Genomic DNA, 24,859 nt, shown 5'->3' with positions numbered 1-24,859 from the left:
TGGATGATTTTAAAAATTCTATTGATCGTTTGAAAATTAGAGATGTCTTGCTAGATGAAGATTTGGATGTTTCCTCCTTCCCATCAGTATTGAATGCTTCGAAATCAGTTTTTGCAGCTCTTCCCAGAAGTAGAAATCATTTTGCTATTCTGAAGCTTTTTCCGGCCATCCCACCGGCGTTGGAGAAGAAGACAGAGACCAGCAATTAGGATGATAGTGAATTAATTGCGCAGGCATCTGAACAGTCCTCTTTCAATATTGCCGAATCTAAGATAAACAGCTGTTGCAAAATGGCAGTGGGGCCCACATCTATTGATTATGTTTTTAAAACTCTGGTAGATGAAGAGCCATCAAGTGAGAGGAATAAAGAAAAAAAGGTCCACTTAATTACCATTAAGAGTAATTTTGAAATTTGCTCCAAAATTGCTGATGATAACCTAGCACATTTAAAGCAAACGTTACAGAATGCTTCTGCAAATGAAAACTCACATTCTGTTAGTTTAGGGGCCCAACTTTCTCCAAATTCTTGATTTTCCAACCATTTCAAGTTTGCCAAAGGAAGTAAACTCACTCGTGCTCCAAAAAATCTCAAGCATTACATCCGCAAGCAAACCTCCTTCAATAATGTTTGGACTGGCCTAATGAAATCGGAACTAAATGGGGTTTGCGCCCTTGAATAAAGGTTGGATAAGGGTCTTGTATCTGGACTGGATATAGGAGATGAAGGAATTATCTTGGCAAAGGGTGTAGGGGTAGGTGCATTCTTTTCCTTTTTCTGCTTTCAACGAAGATCTTTAGTTGATCTTTTCTCTTGGGGTATAGCATGGTGCTGGTTTGGAACTTTGCAGGAGTTGTTTTTTGCTGCTTTCCAAGATTTTTAGCGTTTTCTTCAATACTGGGAGATCTTCACTCTCGCAGTGGGTTTGGTCCTAACATTTCTCTATATTTTCATCTATGAATAAAAAATTTATTTATTGTTAAAGGAAATATAAATAAATATATATGTAACTATTGAAATAGAAAGAATTTAGAGAGGGTTGACTGGTCATAAAGATAGAAAGAGGCTCTGAGAGGGATGCTTAGAGAGAGTGAGAATGTTTAAATGATATAATACAAAATGAAACTTACTAAAAGTGTTGTCCCCTCAGTTTAGGTTCAATTTTTTTAATTTAATTTAGGCATCTTCAACTTCAGGATTTACTGAACTCTCTACCCATTTCCAGGATGGTTTCATTTGGGTTAGAGGATTTTGCAGACAAATTTGGAGTTCTGGAACCTTCTCAGTTTGTTGATGTGATGTCTTTAGTTGGTGACAAGTCTGATAATATTCCAGGTGATTCATGAATCTCTCTCCAAATATGTTAGACAACCGTTATTATTTACTTACAATCGTTAGAAATAAGGGGAAGTTGGCACGTGAGCTGGAGGAGAGAAATGTGGGAGGAGGTTACCATCATGGTGGGCCCAGCAGCTAGTTAGTAGTGGAGAGGGAATTTAGGCCGTGAGGATCGCAGAAGGGAGGTGGGCAGAATTTTGGTAAAAGGAGAGGACTATCTCACTCCTTGAGAGATAGGAGGAGAAGTATCAACGTGTTCTTGTTATTTTCTGTTCTATATTTCATCTTGCTTTCAGTGTAATTATTTGTTTCTTTGTTTCGGATAGGGAAGGATTGAGATCCTAGTAGTGTTATTTGTTTCTGTTTCTTATTTTCACTGTAATTACGTTGAGATATCAATAAAGTAGAATCACCACACTGGTGTTCTATCAAAATACCTCCATAAATTTATTCTGCATCAATTTCAATGCGATTTCCATTTTGATGAGCTGGAATTGTCTTGCTGCTACACTTCGTGTACATTGAACCTGTTTGGACTTTAGACTGGATTAGTGGTGTACCCGAGAGTAAGAAACAGTATTAATTGTAATAGAAAGAGAGTTATGTATCTAGACCTACTCTTGGGTGGCTATCCAAAGAAGGTGGAGTTCTGGCAACCAGTTATTGATAAGTTACAAGGAAAGTTGGACAAGTGGAGAAGATATAATCTTTCTCGGGGAGAAGAGCTGCCTTTTTTCACAAATCAATTCTCTCTAACCTTCCTATTTATTACATGTCTTTCTTTTTGTTGATTGGTAAGGCCTTATCAAAGATAGAACAAGTTTTGAGGAATTTCTGTTGGGAAGGGAACAAAGGTGGCAAAATTAATCATTTAGTTAAATGGGACTTGGTCTCCAAAACACAAGAAGATGGTGTTTGGTTCGGGAGATCTAAAAGCAAGAAACTTGGCCATTTTAGCCAAATGGGGTTGGCAGTGCTTATACGAGGATTCATAACTTTACTCCTAAGCATTCATGGTCGAGACAGATTTTGTTGGCACACCTCGGGTAAGGTTATTTGCAGCCTTCGAAGCCCGTGGATAAATATTTCAAGATCGTTGTGGAGGCCTTAGCGGTGTTTAAACTTGGAAATGGGAGAAGGGTTGCTTTTTGGCTTGATCTGTGGATCGATAAAATCTCTCTAAAAACCAGATTCCTAAACTATTTCAAATTGCACAATGCCCTAATGGTTCGGTTGTGGATCAAATGAGTTAATATTCTGCTGTGGATTATAATTTTTAGTCATTTAAATTGCTCCTTGGTCTTAAGGTTCAGGACCGATGGCTGGTGTGGATTAGAACATCAACCTGATGCTTGAATTTACATGACACCTGTCTTCAAAAAAGCATTGCTGTCCCACACAAGAAGGATGGAAGTGGTGGTGGCAGCTCATCAAAACCAAGGGAATGGCCGACCATATGAGCAGGAATAAGCTGGAAGAAGGAGAGGTGGCTGTGCAACGAGAAATGGAAGAATTCAGCAAGAAGTACTTTAAGAAAGACTTCTAGGAATTCAAAGACAAGTCCAAGAAAATCCGAGAAGGCAACTAAATATTCATGAAATGCTATAAAAATAGATTTAGATTCTTCAAGCAATGATGATCAAGAAGAAGACTATTACGCAACAACAAGAAGAAGAGAATAAAGTTTCGAAGCTCACTGTCACAAGGTTAGAGTTTTTGTTAGTGATATATAATTAAATTTGCCTTCAACCACAAGCTTAAGCTTTTGGATGAATTGGTAGTTTAATATGGTATCAGAGCAGGTGGTCCAGGGAGGTCCTGTGTTCAAGCCCTTGCATTGTAGTTTTCTCTCCAATTAAAATTAATTTCCACTTGTTGGGCCTTTCAAATATTTCAAGCCCACAAGTGAGGGGGAGTGTTAGTGATATATAATTAAATTTACCTTCAACCACAAGCTTAAGTTTCTTGGTGAATTGGTAGTTTGTTAGTTTTCAACTAACCAAACGTGCGACACTTGACTCTGGCTACCAAAGAAGCCAAGTAAGCCTTGTTGAGCAAAGAGGTTAGTGCATTAGAGTATTTAGGACTTACAAAAGAGTAGGCAAGTGAGTGAGAAAGTGATGGTGAAACTGCTGCAAAACCAATTCAAGTCCCTGTGGAAGGTATACAAAGGCTTAGTACGAAAATATAAAGGCCCATTCCACATCATGGAAAAAGTGGGCAAGGCAGTCTATTGGTTGGAACTACCTTCTAAACTCAAGATACATAATGTCTTCCATGTAAGTATGCTAAAACCCTTTCATGAAGATAAAGAAGATCCTTGTCGAAGCGAGTCCTCCCTGATTGAGTTTGACAAGAAATTGAAAGAAATCCTAGCAAAAGACAAATAAGGTGGAGGGGAGTTCCAAACTACAAAGAATATCTGGTCATGTGGGGAAGGTTTGGCTGATAGCGAAACAAGTTAGGGACATGAAGACCTACTTTAGCAATTCCAAGAAGAAATTGAAAAGTTCAAAGAAGGCGCAGCGGGGACATTGCAAAACTAACTGGGGGAGGGTATCATGCCCCAAAAGATGCCCTAAAGTTATTTATAAATTAAGGCTCCTTAGCATTAGACCAAAAGGAGCTGAAGCCACGCCCACCTAGTCCAAAGTCCTACAATTCTACCAAGGGACACACCCAAGCCTTGACACACAACGTGCATAGGTGCGCGCACAGCCTTGCTGGGAGCATGCGCGCAAATGAACATGTATATATGTGCACAGGCCTAGGTTAGGTAAACGATGAGCGCATTCATGGCACGCGTCCAGAAGACCCAAGAAGAATCTAGAAGAGGCTCCAGAAGCTTCAATGATGGATGAGACCACTGTTTTAAAAGGCGATCTGAGGCGTGCGCCTAGCGCAAGGCGCACATCTTACGCTTATTTATGGAGAGGCGCGGCGCGGATGATGAGGCGCGCGCCTTCCTCCAGGCGCAGTAGGCCCAAAGGCACGGGTTTTTACATTTGGGCTGGGCTTTAATTAAAAAAAAATTATTATACCTGTTACATGTTTTACATATTGTTTTTTACCTATTACGTGTAACTTGGGTGTGAAGAAACGAAATGACTCTTACGCATCTTCGTCCACGGCTGACGGTTCGACTTCTTCGACTTCAAGTTTCATTCCTTTCTGTAGAATTTCGACTTCGTCCCCGGCTCGACCCTTTTCGCTTCTGCCTTCCATTCCTTTTCGTAGAATTTCCGCCTCTGGCACCAGCAACACCGGCCACCTTCTTCTTCTCTTTCCATCCGATCTTATTCAAAGAAAACCCTTTGGTGCTGCTGCTGCCATTGCTCTATTTTTTGGTGCAAAAACAGAGGAGAAGAGAAGACAAAGAAGCAAAAACATGGTTGATGAAAGTTCGAAAAAAGATCCAACATGAAAATATGGTCAATTGCAAAATGACCAAGATATAAATATGTTTGTTTGTGAATTTTGTACGAAAATAACAAAAGGAGGGGTGTATCGATTGAAACAACACCTCGTTGGTCGTTATAGAAATGTCACAGCTTGTAAAAAATGGCTGGATCATGTGAAGGAAGAAATTAAAGATTACATGTCCAAGAAAAAGGAGATCAAAGAACAAAGAAATTTGATTGTGGACATTGATGTACAAGATTACGGTATCGAGGATGAAGATGAAGGGAGTGTTAATGTAAATAACAGAGCAATATCAAGTGGCTCGAGCTTGAAGAAGCCAAGACAAAAGGGTCTAATGGATGCATTTTTTACTCCCAATCCAGAAACTGTGGTTCAAAATAGAAAGAACGACAAAGGAAAACAAACTTCGTTGAATGAGGCGTACAAGAAGGAAATGAGAGAGCACACCATCCAAAGAATTGCTCGATGGTTTTATGATGCAGGAGTGCCTTTGAATGCTTGCACATATGATAGTTTTGCCTCTATGATTGAGTCAATTGGGCAATTTGGTCCTGGATTGAAACCACCAACATATCATGAGTTGAAAGTCCCATGTTTGAAGAAGGAACTAGAAGCAACAAATGAGTTGATGAGGAGCCATAAGGCAGAGTGGGCTAAGGTTGGATGCATTGTTATGGCTGATGGGTGGACCGATAGAAGAAATAGGACATTAATTAACTTTTTAGTTAAAAGTCCTAAGGACACCATGTTTATTGAGTCCATCGATGCTTCATCTTATGTGAAGGATGGAAAGAAGATGTTCGAGCTACTTGACAATTTTGTAGAGTGCATTGGAGAAGCAAATGTTGTATAAGTAGTTACTGATACTGCCTCAGCAAATGTGATGGCAAGTAAGACTGTAAACTACTCACAAGTTACACCTTTAATTTGTTAGATTTAGTGAGTTCTATTCTAAATGTGTACTTATTTTCTTTGTTAATAGGGAGATTGTTAGAAGCAAAGCGACCACAATTAATATGGTCTCCATGTGCTGCTCATTGCTTAGATTTGATGTTGGAGGATATATACAAGATCTCCAATATTCGCAAAGCATTGAAAAGAGGCATGGAGATTAGCAACTTCATATATGTTCGTCTTGGATTATTAAACATGATGCGACGATTTACTAACCAAAAGGAGTTAGTTAGACCAGCTAAGACTCGCTTTGCTACTCCTTGCATTACATTGTGGAGTATACATTATCAAAAGAACAACTTGTTTACTTTAGATGAATGGAAGGATAGCAAATGGAGCAAGGAGCAACAAGGGAGGCGAGTAGTTCAGACTATTTTGTTGGCTAGTTTTTGGACTACAATTGTGTTTGCTCTTAAAGTATCTGGCCCACTAGTTTGAGTTCTTAGATTGGTTAATGGCGAAAAGAAGCCACCTATGGGATATCTTTATGAGGCCATGGATAGAGCTAAAGAAGCTATTGCTAACTCGTTTAAACTCGTCATTCTATTATTCGAATCCTAACATCCAAGAGGATGATGAAATAGTTAACGGACTCTACTCATGCATAACAAAAAATGTTGCTTCATTGGACGTCCAAGACAAAATACTTGCAGAACTAAGCAAGTATAAGAGAACCGAAGCATTGTTTGGACTACCTCTTGTAATAAGAAAAAGGGACAAAATATCTCCAGGTAAATTTCAACTAAACGATTAGTCGATTACTTAACAATACTTAGCGATAAATTATTTTATTAATATATATTTTTTGTTTGTACGTTGTACCTATAGTGGAATGGTGGGATAATTTTAGGTCTTGTAGTGTTTCTGGATGCGAACGTAATTGGAGTGTGTTTGAGTAGGTTAGCTTTCCTCTCTTTTACATGTGAATGTAATTTTGTTGATTCACTGGCAGTGACAATGAAATTTTCTAATTTTGCAGCTTCATAGCAAGAAATGAAATAGGCTTGTTCAAAGTTGTTTGAATGATTAAGTGTTCATCAAATACAATAGAGCATTAAAACATTGATACAACCTTCGAGATATCGTCGACCCATCTCTTTAAGAGATATTGATGATAGTAACGAATGGTTGATTGGAAGATTGGATGATGATTTTGAGGAGGAGGATGGGCTGGTATTTGACGATGATACTTTAATGTGGGGTGATGTTTCAAGAGCTGCTGGAGCAAAAGAACCAACCTTCTATTCTAGAGCTAGGGCCTAAGGAGCAAAGACTAATGTTTCATGTCCATCCTCGTCTACCACACAACCCACACCCAAACAAATAAATTTGGATGACTCCGATCAGGAAGAAGAAGATACCGATGGCTATAAGTCCAACAAAATAGTGAATGAAGATGAAGATCAATTTAGTGATGATGAGTTTGATCTTTAGGAATGAACTTTTATTTTGATTGTTGTTTAATTCTGACTAGTTTTTTATTGTGTTTTGTTTTTTGAGTAGAAAACTAATATTATAATATTTATACATTAGAGTTAATTCTTATTTTCACATTGGTTATTTACTTATATTTTATACGTTGTTGTTCCTTTCAATTTTGTGTGTATATATATATATATTTATAGCGCGCCTCATGAAAAAAAGCCCGCGACTTTTTGTGCGCCTTGCGCCTAGGCCCCAGAGGACCATTGCGCCTTAGTGTGCCTTGAGCCTTTAAAAACACTGGATGGGACCCGCACACATGCAAGAGACCCAGATGGATCGAGAACCTTCCTGAGCATGCTAAGCGTGCTTGGAAGCATTTGGAAGCTTCTATGATTGTTTGGAAGTTTCTGTGTCAGTTCGAGAGTGTCATGAAAGCCTTTTTTTTTTTTTTTTTACATGGAGAGAAAACTTCTTTATTTATAAGAACTTAGAGTATAAGAGAATTATGCCATGAGAGCAATAAAGAAGTCTAAAAGAGGGAATTTGGGGATCAAGAGGCACACCCAGACATCTCAACTTGGTTGACACCCCTTTAGCGCCAACTACCAATCATCATATCCTGAGCATACAAAACCAAAACTTGCGAAAGTTAATTACTATCCAACTTAATGCAAAGGGCCAGAAGACAATAAAGATCTAGAAGAAAATCTAACACGTGGGAAGGCCAAAAAACATAAAACACAATTTCTAAGGCTAAAAAAGGAGCAATACACCAAGACTTCAGAATACAGAAAGAGGCTTGATGTGAGAAACATTCAGATTGAATAATCTGCATACTAAATCAACAACTAAAATGCTGGTTGAGAGAGAAAAGCAGTCCAGTTGAGGCAAATGTCTTGAGTGGAATAATTTTGAAACTCCTTATTTAAGGAGCACCAAGCTGCTGCATTAAGTTCTACTGAACAAACGATTTCTGCCCTTGGTCTTTCTTTATCATGAAAAATTCGTTGATTATGCTTGAAGCATAATTCTGCGAGGAGAGTTTTTGCAAGTTTTCCCATATTAAAAGTGATTTCTTAGGTAGGGTTGGGCTTGCCCAAAGCTGAAACACATTTGCGCTTAGGGATCGAATAGTAACCCAATCAAAGTTGAACACAGAGAAAATCCTACCTCAGCAGAAGGATGAAAAAGGCAGGTCATAAGGAGATGAAGAAGATCCTCATTAGCCTTCATACATAAAGGACAGATTGAAGGAAGGAGGCATTTGTTAGGAGATTTCTTTTGCAAGATTTCTGAGCTGTTAAGGGACCCAAACACCATTATTAAAATCAGGATATTAATTCTCCGTGGGCTGCTTCATTTCTATAAAGCTGTAAATAAACATTTGTTCAATTGGGAGGCAGTTTTTAGGTGAGCCGAAAGGGACTTAACTGTGAACCGGCCACGGTGATCCATGGACCAAAATTTGTACTCATAAGAATTAGTCACATCCTCAGATGAGTGGTGGGATAATAAAGATTGAAAATCTGCAATTTCATCATCTTTCAAACATCTTCTAAAGGACAAGTACCAAGATAAAGTTTCAAAGTCCCAATGTGCTGCAACCGAGCCGTTGGGCAAAAGAGCAATTCTAAAAAGCTTGGAAAATTGCTCCTTAAGAGGGGTGACACTAACCCAAAGATCTTTCCAAAATCCGATTCAACGACCATTGCGAAGTTTAAATAAAGCTACTGAGTCCACCGACCTCCACACTTTAGCAACGCTTACCCAAGGACTCTTTAGACTGTTACCAGACTTTTCTTTTGTAAATCAGTCAAAAGCCTCTTTACCATGGATGCTGCTAGTTATTTGCCTCTAAAGAGATGACTCTTTTTTTTAGAATCTCCACCCCCACTTAGCAAGCAAATTAGTGTTATGAACTTTAATGCCACCCAAGCCGAGACCCCATCTTTTAATGGTGATGAGACCTTGCTCCAATTTACAAGGTGGTTAATTTTGCTACCAGCATAACCTTCCCAAAAGAAAATCCTCATAATTTTCTCCAAAGAGGCAGCCACATTTTTGGGGATTGAAAACAAAGATAGATGGTAAGTGCGAAGACTAGCCAGAACTAAATTGCACAAGCTATGTCTACCTCCTCTAGAGATGTTGAATCTTTTCCACCTATCAAATTTATTGTGGATTTGATCAATAACTGGTTGCCAAAACTCCTTTTTCCGTGGGTAGCCTCCTAAGGGGAGACCTATATATAAAAAAAAAGGTAGCTTTTCTGCTGATGCAGTAATGCAGAAACTTTAGGGAATTTTACTGAATAATACTTCTGATGTATTTTATTAATGAGAGGGGGAGCCTTTATATAGGCTGAAAAATCATAAGAGTTGTTGAAGTTAGTTATTTTAGAACTAACTTTTTAGGATTGAGTTAGTTTATTTTAGAACTAACTCAAGATACAAGAATTAACTAAGAGTAACGAATCTAAGATACAAGAATTATCATTCAAGATATTCAAGAACTAGCTAAAGAAATGTTAAAGAACTTTAAAGAAACATCAAGAAAAGGGATGTTGTACATCATTTGCCTTGCAACCTAAACGATTCGCTGTTTGGACAAAGTCATCCTCAACCACATTAACATCGTTAAGAGCTGATTTCTCCCAATCTACTTTCTACCCGGAACACCATTCAAAAAGCCTATAGCATCCTTAACTATCACGTGTTGGCCCTTTTTTCCCTCTTCTGCTATACTATCGTATGATAGGGGGTCTATCATTAAATTCCTTCTCCAAATTCACCTTGTCCTCAAGGTAAAACTCTAGAAAGAATTGCTGAATTTCATCCTATGCCTCCCATGTGGCTTCATGTCGTGGCAGCCCTTTCTAATTGATAACACATCCATCCTCCCATCTTATTCTTCAAATACCCATACACCTCTTCTGGTATTGCCTTCCACTCATGATTTCCTGTCATGTACGGAATGTCCTGTTGAGCTTCATTCAGCTTGTATGCCACTGGCCTTGTACGTTCAATGATCTTATAGGGACCAAAGAATTTAGGAGATAGTTTCTCATTTCTTTTCTTTCTTAAGGATACTTGTCTGTAGGGTCTTATTTTCATAAAGAACATATTCCCTTGATACTCCACCTCTCTTCTCTTGAAATCTGCGTATTTCTTCATTTTCTCCTGTGCAATTCTCAGATGCTCCTTCAACGCCTCTAACGTTACATCTGTCTCTTTCAGCTGCTCGTCAAGTGTTGAATTTGAAGTTTCCCTGTCCCCATAGTAAATCAAAGGAGGTGGTAATCAACCATAAACCGCTTGGAACGGTGTCACCCCTAATGATCTTTGGAACATTGTATTGTACCAATACTCCGCCTAATATAGCCATTTCACCCACTCCTTCGACCTTTCTCCACAAAAGCAAGGAAGGTAATTTTCAACTCGGTTAACTACTTCAATCTGGCCATCTGATTGTGGATGTTATGCAAAACTTCAATTCAACCTTGTACCTGCCAATCTGACCAACTCTTTCCAAAAGTTGCTCAGGAACACCTTATCTCTATCAGAAACTATAGAATGTGGATAGCCATGGAGCCTTATGACCTCTTTAACAAATAAGTCAGCAACTGTTTTAGCTGTATACGGGTGTTTCAATGCCAATAAATGACCATATTTGCTGAATCGCTCCACCACAACAAATATTACTTCAAACCCATTGGCCTTGGGTAATCTCTAAACGAAATCCATCGAGATATCACTTCACACACTATTTGGAATTTCAAGAGGTAATAGTAAACCCGCAGGTGATAAAGCCAATGATTTATTCCTATGAAAAATTATACATTCTTCACAATTCATCTTGCTTCATCCCTTCCCAGTATAACTCTCCGGTCAATTATTTGTAAGTCCTTAGGAATCCCGAATGACCACCAAACTGTTCTCCAATAACCTCAAAGGTACTTCTACACCAATTATCCAGAGGAAGGTTTTTGATTTTGAGCCAACCACCATAGCCTTTTAGAACAAGTGGTCGACTATGTTTGATGTTGTTCCATCTGTCGAATTTGAGGTGGAAATTCTCCCAAGCCTGCCATTTTCCTTCCTGATGGATAGAGTCTATGATTGATCCTTGATCAATACTAACATTGGCGTTCTCATCAAATACAGGATTTATTACAATTTTCGTTTGGCAAAATTTCTTCCCACCTCTTACGGATCAATCTCTAATTATCCAAAGCAAATAATTTTGATATAATCCAAAGGTTTTCAAAGTTAACCTTAGCAACTTCCTGGTTCTTGATCGACCACTTCTTCAGTTTTGAGTCTTTTTTTATTTTTTTTCTCGCTTAGTAAAGGGTGCTGTACTACTTGTTTTGTTTTGGTCTTATGATGTATCCTTATGCAGTAGCTATTTTTTAGCTTGAGATGGGATTTAGTCATTATTCATAGTTCGTAAATGATGTGCGCACTAAGGGGTATACTGATCCTTAGTTCTCTTTGCTCTTTATATAATTCTCTTGTACTTCTCGTATTATTCTCGTATCATTTTATTAATGAAGAGACTCGTTTCTGTTTAAAAAAAAAATCCGGTGCTAAGTTTATGACCTTGAGATAGTCAAGATTAGGTGACGCTTCCCAAGTAACCGAAGACTGAAAATATAGCAGTAGACTGTATTTCTATCATTATTGATTTGCAACCTTTTATTTACTTGATTGTGCTTGATGTTCTCATAACTCTAAATGCAGGAGTCGATGGAATTGGAAATGTCAATGCTGTGCAACTTATCACTAGATTCGGTAAGTAGGCTTAAGAGGCCAATGGCTTCACTAGAGAATTATGGACTACAATTTATTCAATCACATGTTTGCCCACCTTCTGTATTGATGTAGGAAGTTATAACAAATTGATTAGTTTCAGGCAGATTGTTAGTCCTTAATTTTCAACCAACCTTTAGATGATTATTAGGTTGTTAAGATAGTTTTGCTTTCTGTTAATTAATTGTAACAGTTTTATTTTTCTGTTGGTTAGTTATAACCAACCAACCTCTTGTATAAATAGGTCTTTAAGACCATTACATAATAATAAAAAGATAAAGAATTTTCCAGTATTCTTGAGTGGAAGATTCACATCACCGGAAATCCTTATCCTGAACTCCAAATGAAAAAAGAACACAATCCAAGAAACTTATATCAAGCTAGATTCAGACCTCAAGATCACCACAAGTGGGGTTTCAGTGCTGGAGTCTAATTTTTCCAGTGAGGGTGACAACTATTACCATCCTGCCCAAGGTCAAAGCGCTTTTAATCAAAAGAAGACACAACGCTCAACTTGCAAACACCGAGTATAAAATGAAGATTGACTTACCCAGTCTTGATGGCCGGATAGATACAGAAGAATTTCTTGGTTGGGCTTCAAAGGTAGAAATTCTTTTTAATATGCAAACATTCCGGATGATAAGAAGGTCAAGTTAGTGGCCTTCAAATTTCAAAGAGGTGCTTTAGCTTGGTGGGACCAACTTGAGACTAATCGACGATACTATGGCAAGAGTCCCATACGTTCTTGGCCTAAACTTTTGAAATTAATGAAGAAACGGTCCAATCAACTATCAACAACTCTACAACCAATAGCAACTTTGTAAGCAAGGGACCGCTCCATCTTTGATTATACAGAAGAATTCCATCGTTTAGGTGCGCGAAACAACCTACCGGAATCCGAACATCAACTAGTTTCAAGATTTGTTCTAGGCCTTCGAGATGATATCAAAGAAGTGGTCAAATTACACCCTGAAGCCTACCTTTCTAATGCAATTTCTTTAGCAACTACCATAGAAGAAGCTGCTGCCCCAAAAAAGTATCAAGACCTACCAAAGAAAACAGCCTTGGGACTCCCAACCACATTCTTTTCGAAAGAATCCCATAGACAATTCTCCATCAAACTACCCCTGATCTTCATCGATCCAAGACAGCAGAAAATAAAAAAAAACTCAACCCTTCCTAAAACCAATAATACAACCACCCAAGAGAACTACTAACCCATACCAAAGGACTACAATTGGCAAATGCTACCGTTGTGGACAGCAAGGGCACCTTTCTAATGAACGCCCTCAATATGAAACCATTGCTCTTTAAGAAACCAATAATGAGGAGGAATCTGATGACAACACTTATCGAGATGAACCTGTATTTTTGGAACCAGATGAAGGTGACCAGCTTTCTTCTGTGCTTCAAGGTGTCCTTATCGCACCAAAGACTTAAAATCTTTGTCAACGACATTCCCTTTTCGGCACTGGATGCACAATCAATGGGAAAGTCTTTCAAGTGGTTATAGACAGTGGCAGTACAGATAATATTGTGTCCAAGAAATTGATTACTGCCCTCAAACTCACAACAGACCCACACCCCAATCCCTTCAAAGTTAATTGGATAACGAAGAAAGGAGAGACTACCGCCAAAGAAATTTGCATTGTTCCTCTCTCCATTGGTAATCTCTATCAAGATCAACTTGTTTGTGATGTCCTAGAAATGGATGTTTGTCACTTACTTCTCGGCCGCCCTTGGCAATATTACAGAAATGTTACACATAATGGTCATGACAACACTTATGAATTTACTTGGATGGGCAAAAAGGTTGTTCTTTCCCTCGGCTCTTCCATTTCTTCACAAAAGGTACATTTTCAGATTTAAGGCATTCACATCTAAGCCTTCATCTTTCAGAACTTGATTGATTCTTGCTAAGTTAATCGGATTTGAGAAATCCTTGATATAGAGAGCATTTGGAACGACCGTAGGTTCTTCAATAACTTTAATATCATCGAAATTAAAATAGAAATTTCCTCTAGATTCATCCTTCAATTCGATTGTTGCCGGTAAAAATCCACTGAGGTTTTTTCTTACTTTAATTTTGGCTTTCGACACATTATTCATATTCAATGTGTCTAAGGATATGCTCTCAAGTCTTCTAAAGTAATTCCCAATTGCAACAAAGACATCCTTTTTCCAATAATCAAGCGGTAAGTTATGAATGGATATCCATCCTCGAAAACATCGAATAACTTCAGGCTTGCCATGTTTAAACTTATTCCATTTTTCAACTAGAATATGGAAGGGGCCAAAACGCTGCCATTTACTAGGAGTCTCAATCAAATTTTCCAAATTCCCTCGTGGAAGACGGATTAAAACTTTATCCGCAAATAAAGGGTACTTTAGTTTTAATCTGCAAATAAAGGGTAGTTGAAAGTGTTCCTCCAAAATTTTAATGATATCCTTCTAGTCATTATAAACAAATTAGCCTGGAAATGATCCATTGACTGTTAAAATCTTCCACAAAAATCTCATAATTCTTGTGAACCCAGCAGAAGAGCTCTGGATACTCATGTTCAAGATATACATGGGAAAATTATTTAAAGGGAGGGAAATAGATGAGAAATACTCTAACTAAAAAAATAAAAGAATACTTAAAACACTTCCTGCAATGGCTTTGAGTAGATTTTGTATTTTGTGTCTGGGGTGTGTGTGTTTTTTCTATTTTACAATTTTTGGAAGTGAAATACTTGGATTGTAATTTTTTCTATCCATGGAAAATTGTGTTTCCTTGCCCAAAAATATATATATATATATATATATATATATATATATATATATATATATATATATATATTAGGAACAATAAACACTTTCTGCAAAAGTAATACTAGAATAAGGGGGACCGTTGAAGGTAAAGTTAGAGCTGTATTATTCCATATAAAATGAGAACGCCGTGATACTATGTTTTTGTGTTTCTTTATTACATTTCTGATCTTTATCCTTTATTCTGTTGTCTGTGGTGCCTGAAATGTGATCGGTTGCTGTACTTATTTACAAATTCTTACTGATCAGGCACATTAGAAAATTTGTTGCAACATGTTGATCAAGTCGAAGATGAACGTATTAAGAAGGTATGTCTATCATAGTACAATAATTGGCTTCTGAACCAAAATATTTACGAAAACACTTAGGATTATTTTCAGTGTATTATATGGGGTAAACTTATACATTTAAGGATTTTTTTAAAAAAATTTAGTTATGTTGTTAGGAGCTGGACTTGATTGCATTCATGCTTTTAGATGTCTGAATTGAAATCAGATTTTTTTTTGAATGGAATCGGATCTCTTTATTAATAAATAAAAAAGTGACGGTAGTTCTATGTAGATAAGGGTCATACAAGAGCTAACCAAGAAAATAGGGATCAATAGTCGCACTTGGACATCTCAACTAGGTTGACACTCCTTGAGGGTCTCCTGACGCCGTCATGTGTCGATGAAGATTGGAAACGGCGTCGGAGGAGGCTACTCCGACATTCAAAGTGACGTCGGGAGAAATGCGTAGGGGGACCCGTTCCTAACGTGCAACCAGCACAGGATCGAGAAAACACTTGTCCTGATGTCGTTATGGCCGTCGAAGATAAAACGTTGGAACAACCTAACCCCCGACGTGACGTCTATACGTCGGCAATAGGGCACCGCCGACGTCCTCTTTAGGCGTCGGGAAAAGGCTTCTCCTGACGCTACGTGAAAAAATTTCCCATGACTTTTTTGATAATGCGTCGAGGTAAGGGCATCGATTCCGACGTTTTATGTGTGTCGGGAGATAATTTAAATATATATTTTTTTATTGAATTTTTTTATTCAATCTTACAATATTCTTTTCGGTTCCAATTCAGTTTAAATTGAATCAAATTGTACAAAATAAGCAACAAATTAGTAAATAATTATATAAAATACCAAATCCAAAATAAGTATATTATAATTAAATGTGACATTATTTAAGAATGTTTCAAAGAAATTACATAGAAAAGAAAAAGTACATTCGTCTCCTAATGGCCGCGGACGCCATATTACAATAAGTCCACACCTACAATAATATAAAAGTAAATTTAAATATACATATCACTGAATAATGCAAAGTAAAAAACTTAATGATTGAAAAGTACGTACAACAAGTGCTCGGTCCCTTTTGTGTCCGACTCATTTCTTCTACCATCTTCTTAATTTCCTCCATTTGTTGTACCGCTCCGATGTCCTTTATTCTTCAATCATGCGTGTAGCTTCTTCAAGTTCAACTCTTTGCTGCTCAATCAGGATTTTAGCTTCTTCGACCTCCCTAGCTTGGGAAAATGAGGTCAAAGAACTATTAGCACAACTCTTGCGCAAGATTTGGGCTTGGGTCCCTAATGAAGACCTTTTGATTAGCCTGGTTGTCTACCCAAAATACTTTCTTGCATATCCCATCTCCAGAGAGTGGTTGAGAACCCTCTAAGGTGGGTTAGGACTGGAGTTCCAACGTTTGATTCTGTAACAAATTTTGTAATTAAGTTATGAAGACAAATAAAAGTACAATATAAGACTAAAGTACCGCTTGAACTTACATGCGCATCCTTAGCGGCTTACGATACGAATTAGCCACTTCGAGCGTGTGTTTTCTTGAACTCCACACGGCCGATTGGCTGACCTCGTTTCTCATTGAGCTCATGCTGTCATTTTGTTTTTAAATGAAGACAAAAACTTCTTTATTAATAAGAACTCAAAGTACAAGAGATTATACAAAGAGAGCAATAAAGAAGTAGTAATTAAGGGAGTCCTATAGGGATCAGGAGACGCACTCGGACATCTTAACTAGGTTGACACCCCCTTAGTACCAAGCATCATATCCCAAGTACAAACAAAAACAAACCAACATAGAAACAATAATAAAAGCATCCAACTTGTTACAACGGTCCAGGGAACAAAATGGGACCGGAAAAAACAGCAGGAAACAAATGGGGAGGCCAAAAAAAAAAAACAATCTCAAAATTAAAGACTAAAACAGGGACAATCCTTCAAGTTGTGTAATCCGCAAACAATGAATCTGATGCAGCAACAATTAGCCAGTTTGAGAAAGAAAAGCAACCCAGTTAAGGTAAATGTCTTGGATAGAATAATTAACGAACTCCTTTTTAAGGGAACACCAAGCTGTAGCATTAAGATCTGTAAACCGCATAATTTTGGCCCTTGGTCTTGCTTTATCATGGAAGATACATTGATCTCGTTCAAACCATAATTCTAAAAGTATGGCTTTTGACAAATTTTCCCATATGACACTTGATTTTTTGGGCAAATTCGGTCTCGAAAGAAGTTGAGCCACACTAACATTTAGTGAATGGTCAAATACCTAAGCTAAATTGAACAAGGAGAAAATCTTTACCCAACAAAATGAGGAGACAAAACCGTTCAAGAAAATACGAGAAAGATTCTCACTAGCCTTCAAACATAGAGGACAGATCGAGGAGGAGAGGCTTTTATTAGGGGCTTTCTTTTGCAAGATTTCTGAGTTATTGAGGGATCCGAAGACCATAATCCAAATCAAAATGTTAATTCTCCGTGGGCTGCCTGATTTCCAAATTGCTGAAAAAAGGCGTTTATCCATTGGGGAGGCAGATTTTAAGTGAGTTGAAAGAGACTTAACGGAAAACTGGCCTTGAGGATCAATGGACCATGATCTATAATCGTCAGAGTTACCCACTTTCTTTAGAAGAGAGGAGGGAAAGTAGTGATTGAAAATCTACAATTTCATCATCCTTCAAACTTCTTCTAAAGGCCAATGACCAGGAAGAGGTATTATTGTCCCAATGTGCTGCAACTGAACCAGTGAGCAAGAGCAATTCTAAAGAGCCTAGAATATTGCTCCTTGATGGGGCATTGCCAATCCAAGGATTTGACCAAAAGCCAATTCTACGGTCGTTACCAAGATTTTAAAGGAGTTTAATGAGTCAACCGACCTCCACACTCTTGCAATGCTAACCCAATGGCTCCTTAGGCTATTACCGGACTTCCCTTTAGTGAACCAATCAAACGACTCCTTACCGTGGATGCTTCTAATTATTTGCCTCCAAAGAGCTGACTCTTCGTTTGAGAATCTCCTACCCCATTTAGCGAGCAAAGCAGTGTTATGAATTTTAATTCCTCCTAGGCCAAAAACCCCATCTTTTAGAGGAGTTGAAGCCTTGTTCCATTTATCAAGGTGGCTGATTTTGCTGCCAGCATGACCTTCCCAAAAGAAATTACACATGATTCTCTCCAAGGAGGCAGCCACACTTTCAAGTATTGAAAATAAAGATAGGTAATATGTGGGAAGACTAACTAGTACTGAGTTGCATAAGGACATACCTCCTCTAGAGATGTTATATCTTTTCCACCTATCTAGTTTCTTGTGAATTCAATCGATGACTGGTTGCCAAAACATTTTTTGCCGAGGGTAACCTCCCATTGGGGGATCTAAATAAATAATTGGAAGCTTTTCTACCTTGCACCCTAGCAAGTTTGCTCTTTGAATCAAATCATCCTCTCCCACATTCCGCGACATTGAAAGGCTTGTGCTACAATTTTTTGACTCTTTATACAAGAACTTCGAACTGATGCGGCTGCAATCGGAGAAGCAACAGCAAATGCTCTTAATGTTGATGGAGTCGAATCCAAAAGAATGTTCAATGATGAGCGAACGATTGACTGAATCGGCAATACGTGATTCCACGACGGCGAAAGGGAAAGAAAACGAGGCGACATCCAGCCAAGTTGTCGAAACAGACCGAAATTTCGAGGATGGCCGAAATTAGACAAAAGCCGATATTGATGAGAATGCTGCAGATCGGAACAAATTCAAGAAGGTCGAGATGCCTGTGTTCAATGGAGAGGATTTGGATTCATGGCTATTTCATGTTGAGAGGTATTTCCAGATCCATAAACTCACTGAATCTGAAAATTTATTAGTTTCGGTAATAAGTTTTGATGGACCGGCCCTAAACTGGTATCGATCACAAGAGGAAAGAGATAAGTTTGTGAGTTGGTCGAATTTAAAAGAAAGAATGTTAGTTTGGTTTAGATCCACTACAGAAGGAACGATTTGTGGTAGATTTCTATGGATTAAACAGGAAACAACAATAGAAGAGTATAGAAATTTATTCGACAAGCTAGTAGCACCACTATCAGATTTTCAAGAAAGAGTAGTGGAAGAGACGTTTATGAATGGGTTGTTTCTCTGGATCATGGCAAAAGTAGCGTTCTGTCGTCCTAAAGGACTGGCCAAAACGATAGAGATAGCACAACTAGTCGAGAACAAAGAAATGATCAGAGGGGAGGCAAATTTGAGTGGTTTTTCTGGTGGGAAATATCCTCCTCAAGCTATCATGAGTGCTAAAACAGGAGCAAATTATGCTACAGGAGATAATAAGGGAAACACTATGTTTCCGATCAGAACAATCAGCTTAAGAAGCTCTAATGTTGTAGAAGTCCATAAAGAAGGTACTTTAAAACAATTGCTTGTGCAGAGTTTCAAGCTAGAAAGGAGAAGGGCTTGTGCTTCGGGTGTGATGAAAAATTCAGCTGACCATAAATGTAAAATGAAAGAGCAACGTGAATTAAGAATGTTTGTAATGGGGAATGAGACTAATGAATATGAAATTATTGAGGAGAATGGAATAGAGAGAAAGGAGTTAAACAGACTAGAAGTCAAGGGAGACAATACAACCTATGTGGAATTGTCAATTAACTCTGTAGTAAGTTTAAATGACCCTGGAACCATGAAGGTAAGGGGCAAGTTGTAGGATGAAGATGTAATAATATTGATTGATTGTGGCAACTCATAATTTTGTTTCAGAGAAGCTGATGAAGAAGCTCCAATTACCTACTAAAGAGACAGCACACTATTGGGTAATATTGGGCTCAGGAACTGCCATTCAAGGCAAAGGAATTTGTGGAGCTCTGGAGGTGCAGTTGAAAGACTGGATTGTTATGGAGGATTTTTTGCGATTAGAACTTGGGGGTGTTGATGTTACATTAGAAATGCAATGGCTCTACTCCTTAGGGGTGATAGCAGTGGATTGGAAAAATTTAACATTGTCATTTTCCTCCCAGGGGAAACAAGTTTGCATCAAGGGAGACCCAAGTCTTACCAAGGCAAGGGTGAGTGAAAAGTATGATTAAGTCATGGGGAGAGCAAGATGAAGGTTTTCTGATTGAATGTTGAGCAATAGAAGTTGAAGGGTTAATCAGAACTGAGTGTTGTAAGGTTGATGTGAATCCTAAAGAAGTCAGACCTATGCTTTCTCTTCAGGATTAGTTCACAGACGTCTTTGAATGGCCAGATAAGTTACCGCTAGAAGAGACATTGAACATCAGATACACTTAAAGAAGGGAACTGATCCAATCAATGTAAGACCTTACCGATATGGTTATTACCAAAAGGAGGAGATGGAAAAATTGGTAAGGGAGATGATCACATCAGGAGTCATTCGGCCTAGTACGAGCCTCTTTTCTAGCCCTATACTTTTGATCGAGAAAAAGGATGGTAGCTGGCGTTTCTGTGTAGATTATAGGGTTGTAAATAACTCCACTATCCTGGATAAATTTCCAATACCTGTAGTTGAGGAGTTATTTGATGAACTGTGTGGTGCATTCTTATTTTCGAAGATTGACTTGAAATCTGGGTATCATTAGATTAGAATGGCTGATGATGATATTGAGAAAACTGCCTTTAGTACTCATGAAGGGCACTATGAGTTCTTAGTTATGCTCTTTGGGCTAACTAATGCACCGACCACATTTCAAGCATTGATGAATGCAATTTTTAAACCCCATTTGAGGAAGTTTGTCTTAGTAATTTTTGATGACATACTGATTTACAGCAAGGTTGAATATTTGGGCCATGTTGTTTTCGGAGAAGGTGTAGAAGTTGATCCAGAAAAGATAAAATCTATAGCTGAATGGCCGAAGCCCACCAATATCAGAGAAGTCAGGATTCCTTGGGCTAATTGGCTATTACAGGTGCTTTGAGGGTGGGGGGGGTTCAAGTGGAATGAAGAGGCTGAAAAAGCTTTTGAAAAATTGAAGCAGGCAATGATGTCTCTTCCCGCTTTAGCTATGTCAAATTTTAGCCAACCGTTTGAAATTGAAATAGACGCATCGGGTTATGATGTTGATGCGGTTTTGATTCAGTCTAAGAGACCAACATACAGCCACACATTAGCCATGAGAGATAGGGCTCGGTCGGTGTACAAGAAAGAATTGATGGCAGTTGTTTTGGCTGTCCAAAGATGGAGATCGTATTTGTTGGGAGGTAAATTTCTTGTAAAAACAAATCAAAGATCATTGAAGTTTTTGTTGGAACAGAGAGTAATACAACCTCAGTACCAAAAGTGGATAACGAAGCTATTCGAGTACTCCTTTGAGGTGATCTATAAGCCTGGGCTTGAGAACGAAGCCGCTGATGCTCTCTCGAGGAAATCAACAGATGTGCAGCTTTGTGGCATATCAATACCAGTTACAGTTGATTTGAAAGCTATTAAAGAGGAAGTAGAAAGTGATAATTGATCTAAATGAGTCTGGAGAACAGAAGGAGGTTAAATACTCCATTCAGAACGGTATGTTGAAATACAAGGATCGCCTAGTACTTTCGAAGAATTCAGCTCTAATTCCTGCAGTCCTGAATACTTATCATGATTTAGTTGTTGGTCATTCAGGATTTTTTAAGAACCTATAAGAGGTTGGCTAGTGAGCTATATTGGGAAGGGATGAAAATGGATGTAAAACAACATTGTGAGGAGTGTTTAACATGCCAATGAAATATTTAGACTTTGGGGTTTTCCCTCCACGGTTTTCCTTCATCAATTGTTTCAGATAAGGATAAAATCTTCCTCATCCATTTTTGGAAGGAAATATTTAGACTATCGGGTACTAAATTGAATAAAAGTATTGTCTACCATCCGCAATCAGACGGCCAGACAAAGGTTCTGAACAAAGGGGTAGAGATGTACTTGCGGTGTTATTGCAGTGAGAAACCTAAAGAATGGGTGAAGTGGTTACCTTGGGCAGAATATTAGTATAATACCACTTTCCAATGGGCCTTAGGTGTATCTCCTTAAACCTGAAGAAGTTCTTAATTATCAGAAGAATAAGTCCGGGCAATGGGAAATATTGATCGGCTAGGAGGGGTTGCCAAGGCATGAAGCTACCTGGGAGGCCTATGAAGAAATGCGACGTCTTTATCTAGATCTTCACCTTGAGGATAAGGTGAGTTTGGAGAGGGGGAGTAATGTTAGACCCCCTATTAGGTTTTTTATAGTAGAAAAAAGAAAGAAAAGTCACACGTTTCACACGTGTGAAGCTAGTAGTTAAGTCGGTTAGCATTAGTATAAACAGTAGTTAGTTTGGGCGGGAAAAGGATTATGAATTTGTTAGTTGAGTTTATTTCTATTATTACTTCTTGAAAGACAGAAGAACAAGAGAGCTATGTGTTGAATTGAGATTTCCTCAATTCATTCCTATTGTAACACATTTCATTATACAAATAAAGATCGAAATTCATGCCAGAAAGTAGAGTTCTATCAAGATGGTGGATGGAAAATTGAGACATTTTGAAGAAGAATCAACATTTGCTGACCTGATTAAGTATTTCGAAACCTGAATTTTAGAGCTGTACACTTCCAGAAGGTCCGGGTTATTGGCAAAAACAGAGTGCTTGCTGAGGTGGTTCCGAAGAGAGTCCAAAGAGGGATTTTCAAGGTCACAAACCCCATTAAATTCAGATTTTAGAAGGGCAGTCCACACATTGTTGAAGGAAGTTTGTTTGCGGATATAATGCTTAAGAATTTTTGGAACATGAGAGGCTTTGCTACCTTTGGTGTTCTTGAAACGGTTAGAAAAACCGAAATCTGAAGAAACTTGACTCCTTGGACAAAATTCGTTATTATTCAAAGAGTTATTGAAGTGGGCTCTTTTCTTTATTCCCCTCATTTGATAATTCACAAAATGCCTCTTCAACTGCCGGAATAATAAAATTAGAGTCATTAAAAGTGGACCCCACTGCATTTTTACTACCGCTGTCTGACTTGGGTTCATCAAAATTAAAGAAATGGGGCTGTACAGCTGGCCTCACATTTATTTCCTCTACAACATGGCTACCGGCTGCTATATTAAGTTGGAGAGAATCTGAGTGGGAGAGCTTGATAAACCGTTTGTTGCAGCATTAAATGGCAGGCTGACTGTCTTTCAATCTTCAACTGATTTTCTCTTTCTTCTGGTGCTTCCTTTTTGTCTTCGAGTGAAAAGACCATCTGCACGCTGATTTGAATTATTCCATCTGAAATAGGGCTTTTCCGGAAAAGATTTAAGGACTGGTTCACTTTCCGGCCGGTCAAGATCTTCATCTCTGTTCCCTAGCTTCCTAGGTGCCTCGAATGGGTTCCTTGAGATGGAAGGAGCATTCTGATTGAGGAAGTTCCAATTCTCTGGAAGACCATTCCCTTGTAGCTCTTCATCAATAATCACTTAATTTAGTCTACATAAATCAATAGGATTGGAAAAATCACTAAGAAATAACTCATGTTAAACAATTATAAGGGCTTCTAATGGTTCAAAATCCCCAAAATTAAGCCAAAATTAAGGAAGAAATTTCCTCGAGTCTCACTCCTTCTAGTACAATACATGTCAGCGGACCCTTCTTGAGATACAAACAAGTGCTGTAATCTCGGTATCAACGAAAAGTGGTGCAATATCTTATGCAGAATTTTTTTCCCTCTGTTAGGACTAACCTTGTACCGAAATTCAACACAAGACAATGTTGAGACTCCCGAATTCTTGTAGTGATACTAAGCTATGATAAGGAGATGTGGTGGTCGGCAAACTCTGAAGGGCCAACGACGATGGAGGACAGTGGCTATCAGATGAGGACAGAGGCGGGTTAGGGTTTCATTGTTATTTCTGCTTTTTTCTTATTATTAAAAATATGCAAAGTAGGTCTTCTTATATAGAAGAAAGACCTCTTACAAATAAGAAAAGAATAAAAGCAATAAAGGATAAATATTTGAACAATAGTAAGGATATACAAATATAGATATATGTCTTGCTCTGTGATAATTGCATTTACAAGATATTCAAATGGTGTGATACTTATAGAACCGATCCATCAGTTCTTGCAAATGCAACAAATTCTTAATCTCTTTATTTTCTTTCCTTTTTCGTGTAGATGTTGGTAACAAATGCTGAACAAGCTATCTTGAGCAAGGACCTGGTAATTTCCCTTGGCTTTTATTGGGGTACCTTTGTAGATTTTTTTTTTCTTTTTTGCTTGTACTAGATTTGGTTAATGTTCTGGGATAGTTCTTTTTTTCTTCTGAACCACGATACTGTTTAACCCTTTTTCTCCTTGGTACTCTACTCTTTATGGTCTTAATCAATAACCATCATTTTGGAAAGCGTGCCTCACAAGATGGCCGTCATTGACATGTTGTTCATGGCCCTCAACTTTAATTGCTTTTTATGATTTTTTTGTAAATATACTAAGAAATATGTTCCGAAAACTGTAATTTTCTAAACGAATATTCATTTAATCCCTTGAAATTGTCGAGGGGTTAGGTTAGGCAGGGGGTGGAATTCTAAGTGAGTACAATTTATCGTTCCTTATTATCATATAAATGCAAAAACCTATATATTTGACTTGATATAACTATTGGCATCCACCATTTTACTTTGACTTGTTGCTTCATCCATATTATTTATGCTGCAGGCAACCTTGCGATCTGATCTTCCATTCTATATGGTACCATTTACCACCAGAGACCTTTTATTCAAGAAACCGGAGGTTTGTGCTAATAATGCTAGGCACTCTTGACTCGATTTTCTACCTTTCAATCTGGTGAAGCATTGCCAGAACTTATTAA

General features: G+C 38.1%; 1 protein-coding gene across 1 annotated transcript in view; it reads left to right on the top strand.

Moving 5' to 3' along the window:
• LOC103491482 (uncharacterized) overlaps positions 1-24,859 on the top strand; it is a 77,387-nt gene that overhangs the window by 51,509 nt on the left and 1,019 nt on the right. Inside the window, exons 10-14 of the mRNA XM_008451454.3 lie at positions 1,224-1,333; positions 11,881-11,931; positions 15,010-15,068; positions 24,166-24,210; positions 24,706-24,780. Of these exons, the coding sequence (XP_008449676.1) occupies positions 1,224-1,333; positions 11,881-11,931; positions 15,010-15,068; positions 24,166-24,210; positions 24,706-24,780 (340 nt within the window). The remainder of the gene's footprint in view (positions 1-1,223; positions 1,334-11,880; positions 11,932-15,009; positions 15,069-24,165; positions 24,211-24,705; positions 24,781-24,859) is intronic.

This window comes from Cucumis melo, chromosome 8 (assembly GCF_025177605.1).
Source record: "Cucumis melo cultivar AY chromosome 8, USDA_Cmelo_AY_1.0, whole genome shotgun sequence".
In the NCBI taxonomy this organism is placed as follows: Eukaryota; Viridiplantae; Streptophyta; class Magnoliopsida; order Cucurbitales; family Cucurbitaceae; genus Cucumis; species Cucumis melo.
Note: the sequence above shows the minus strand (reverse complement) of the source record. Positions and strands in the feature narration are given on the sequence as shown.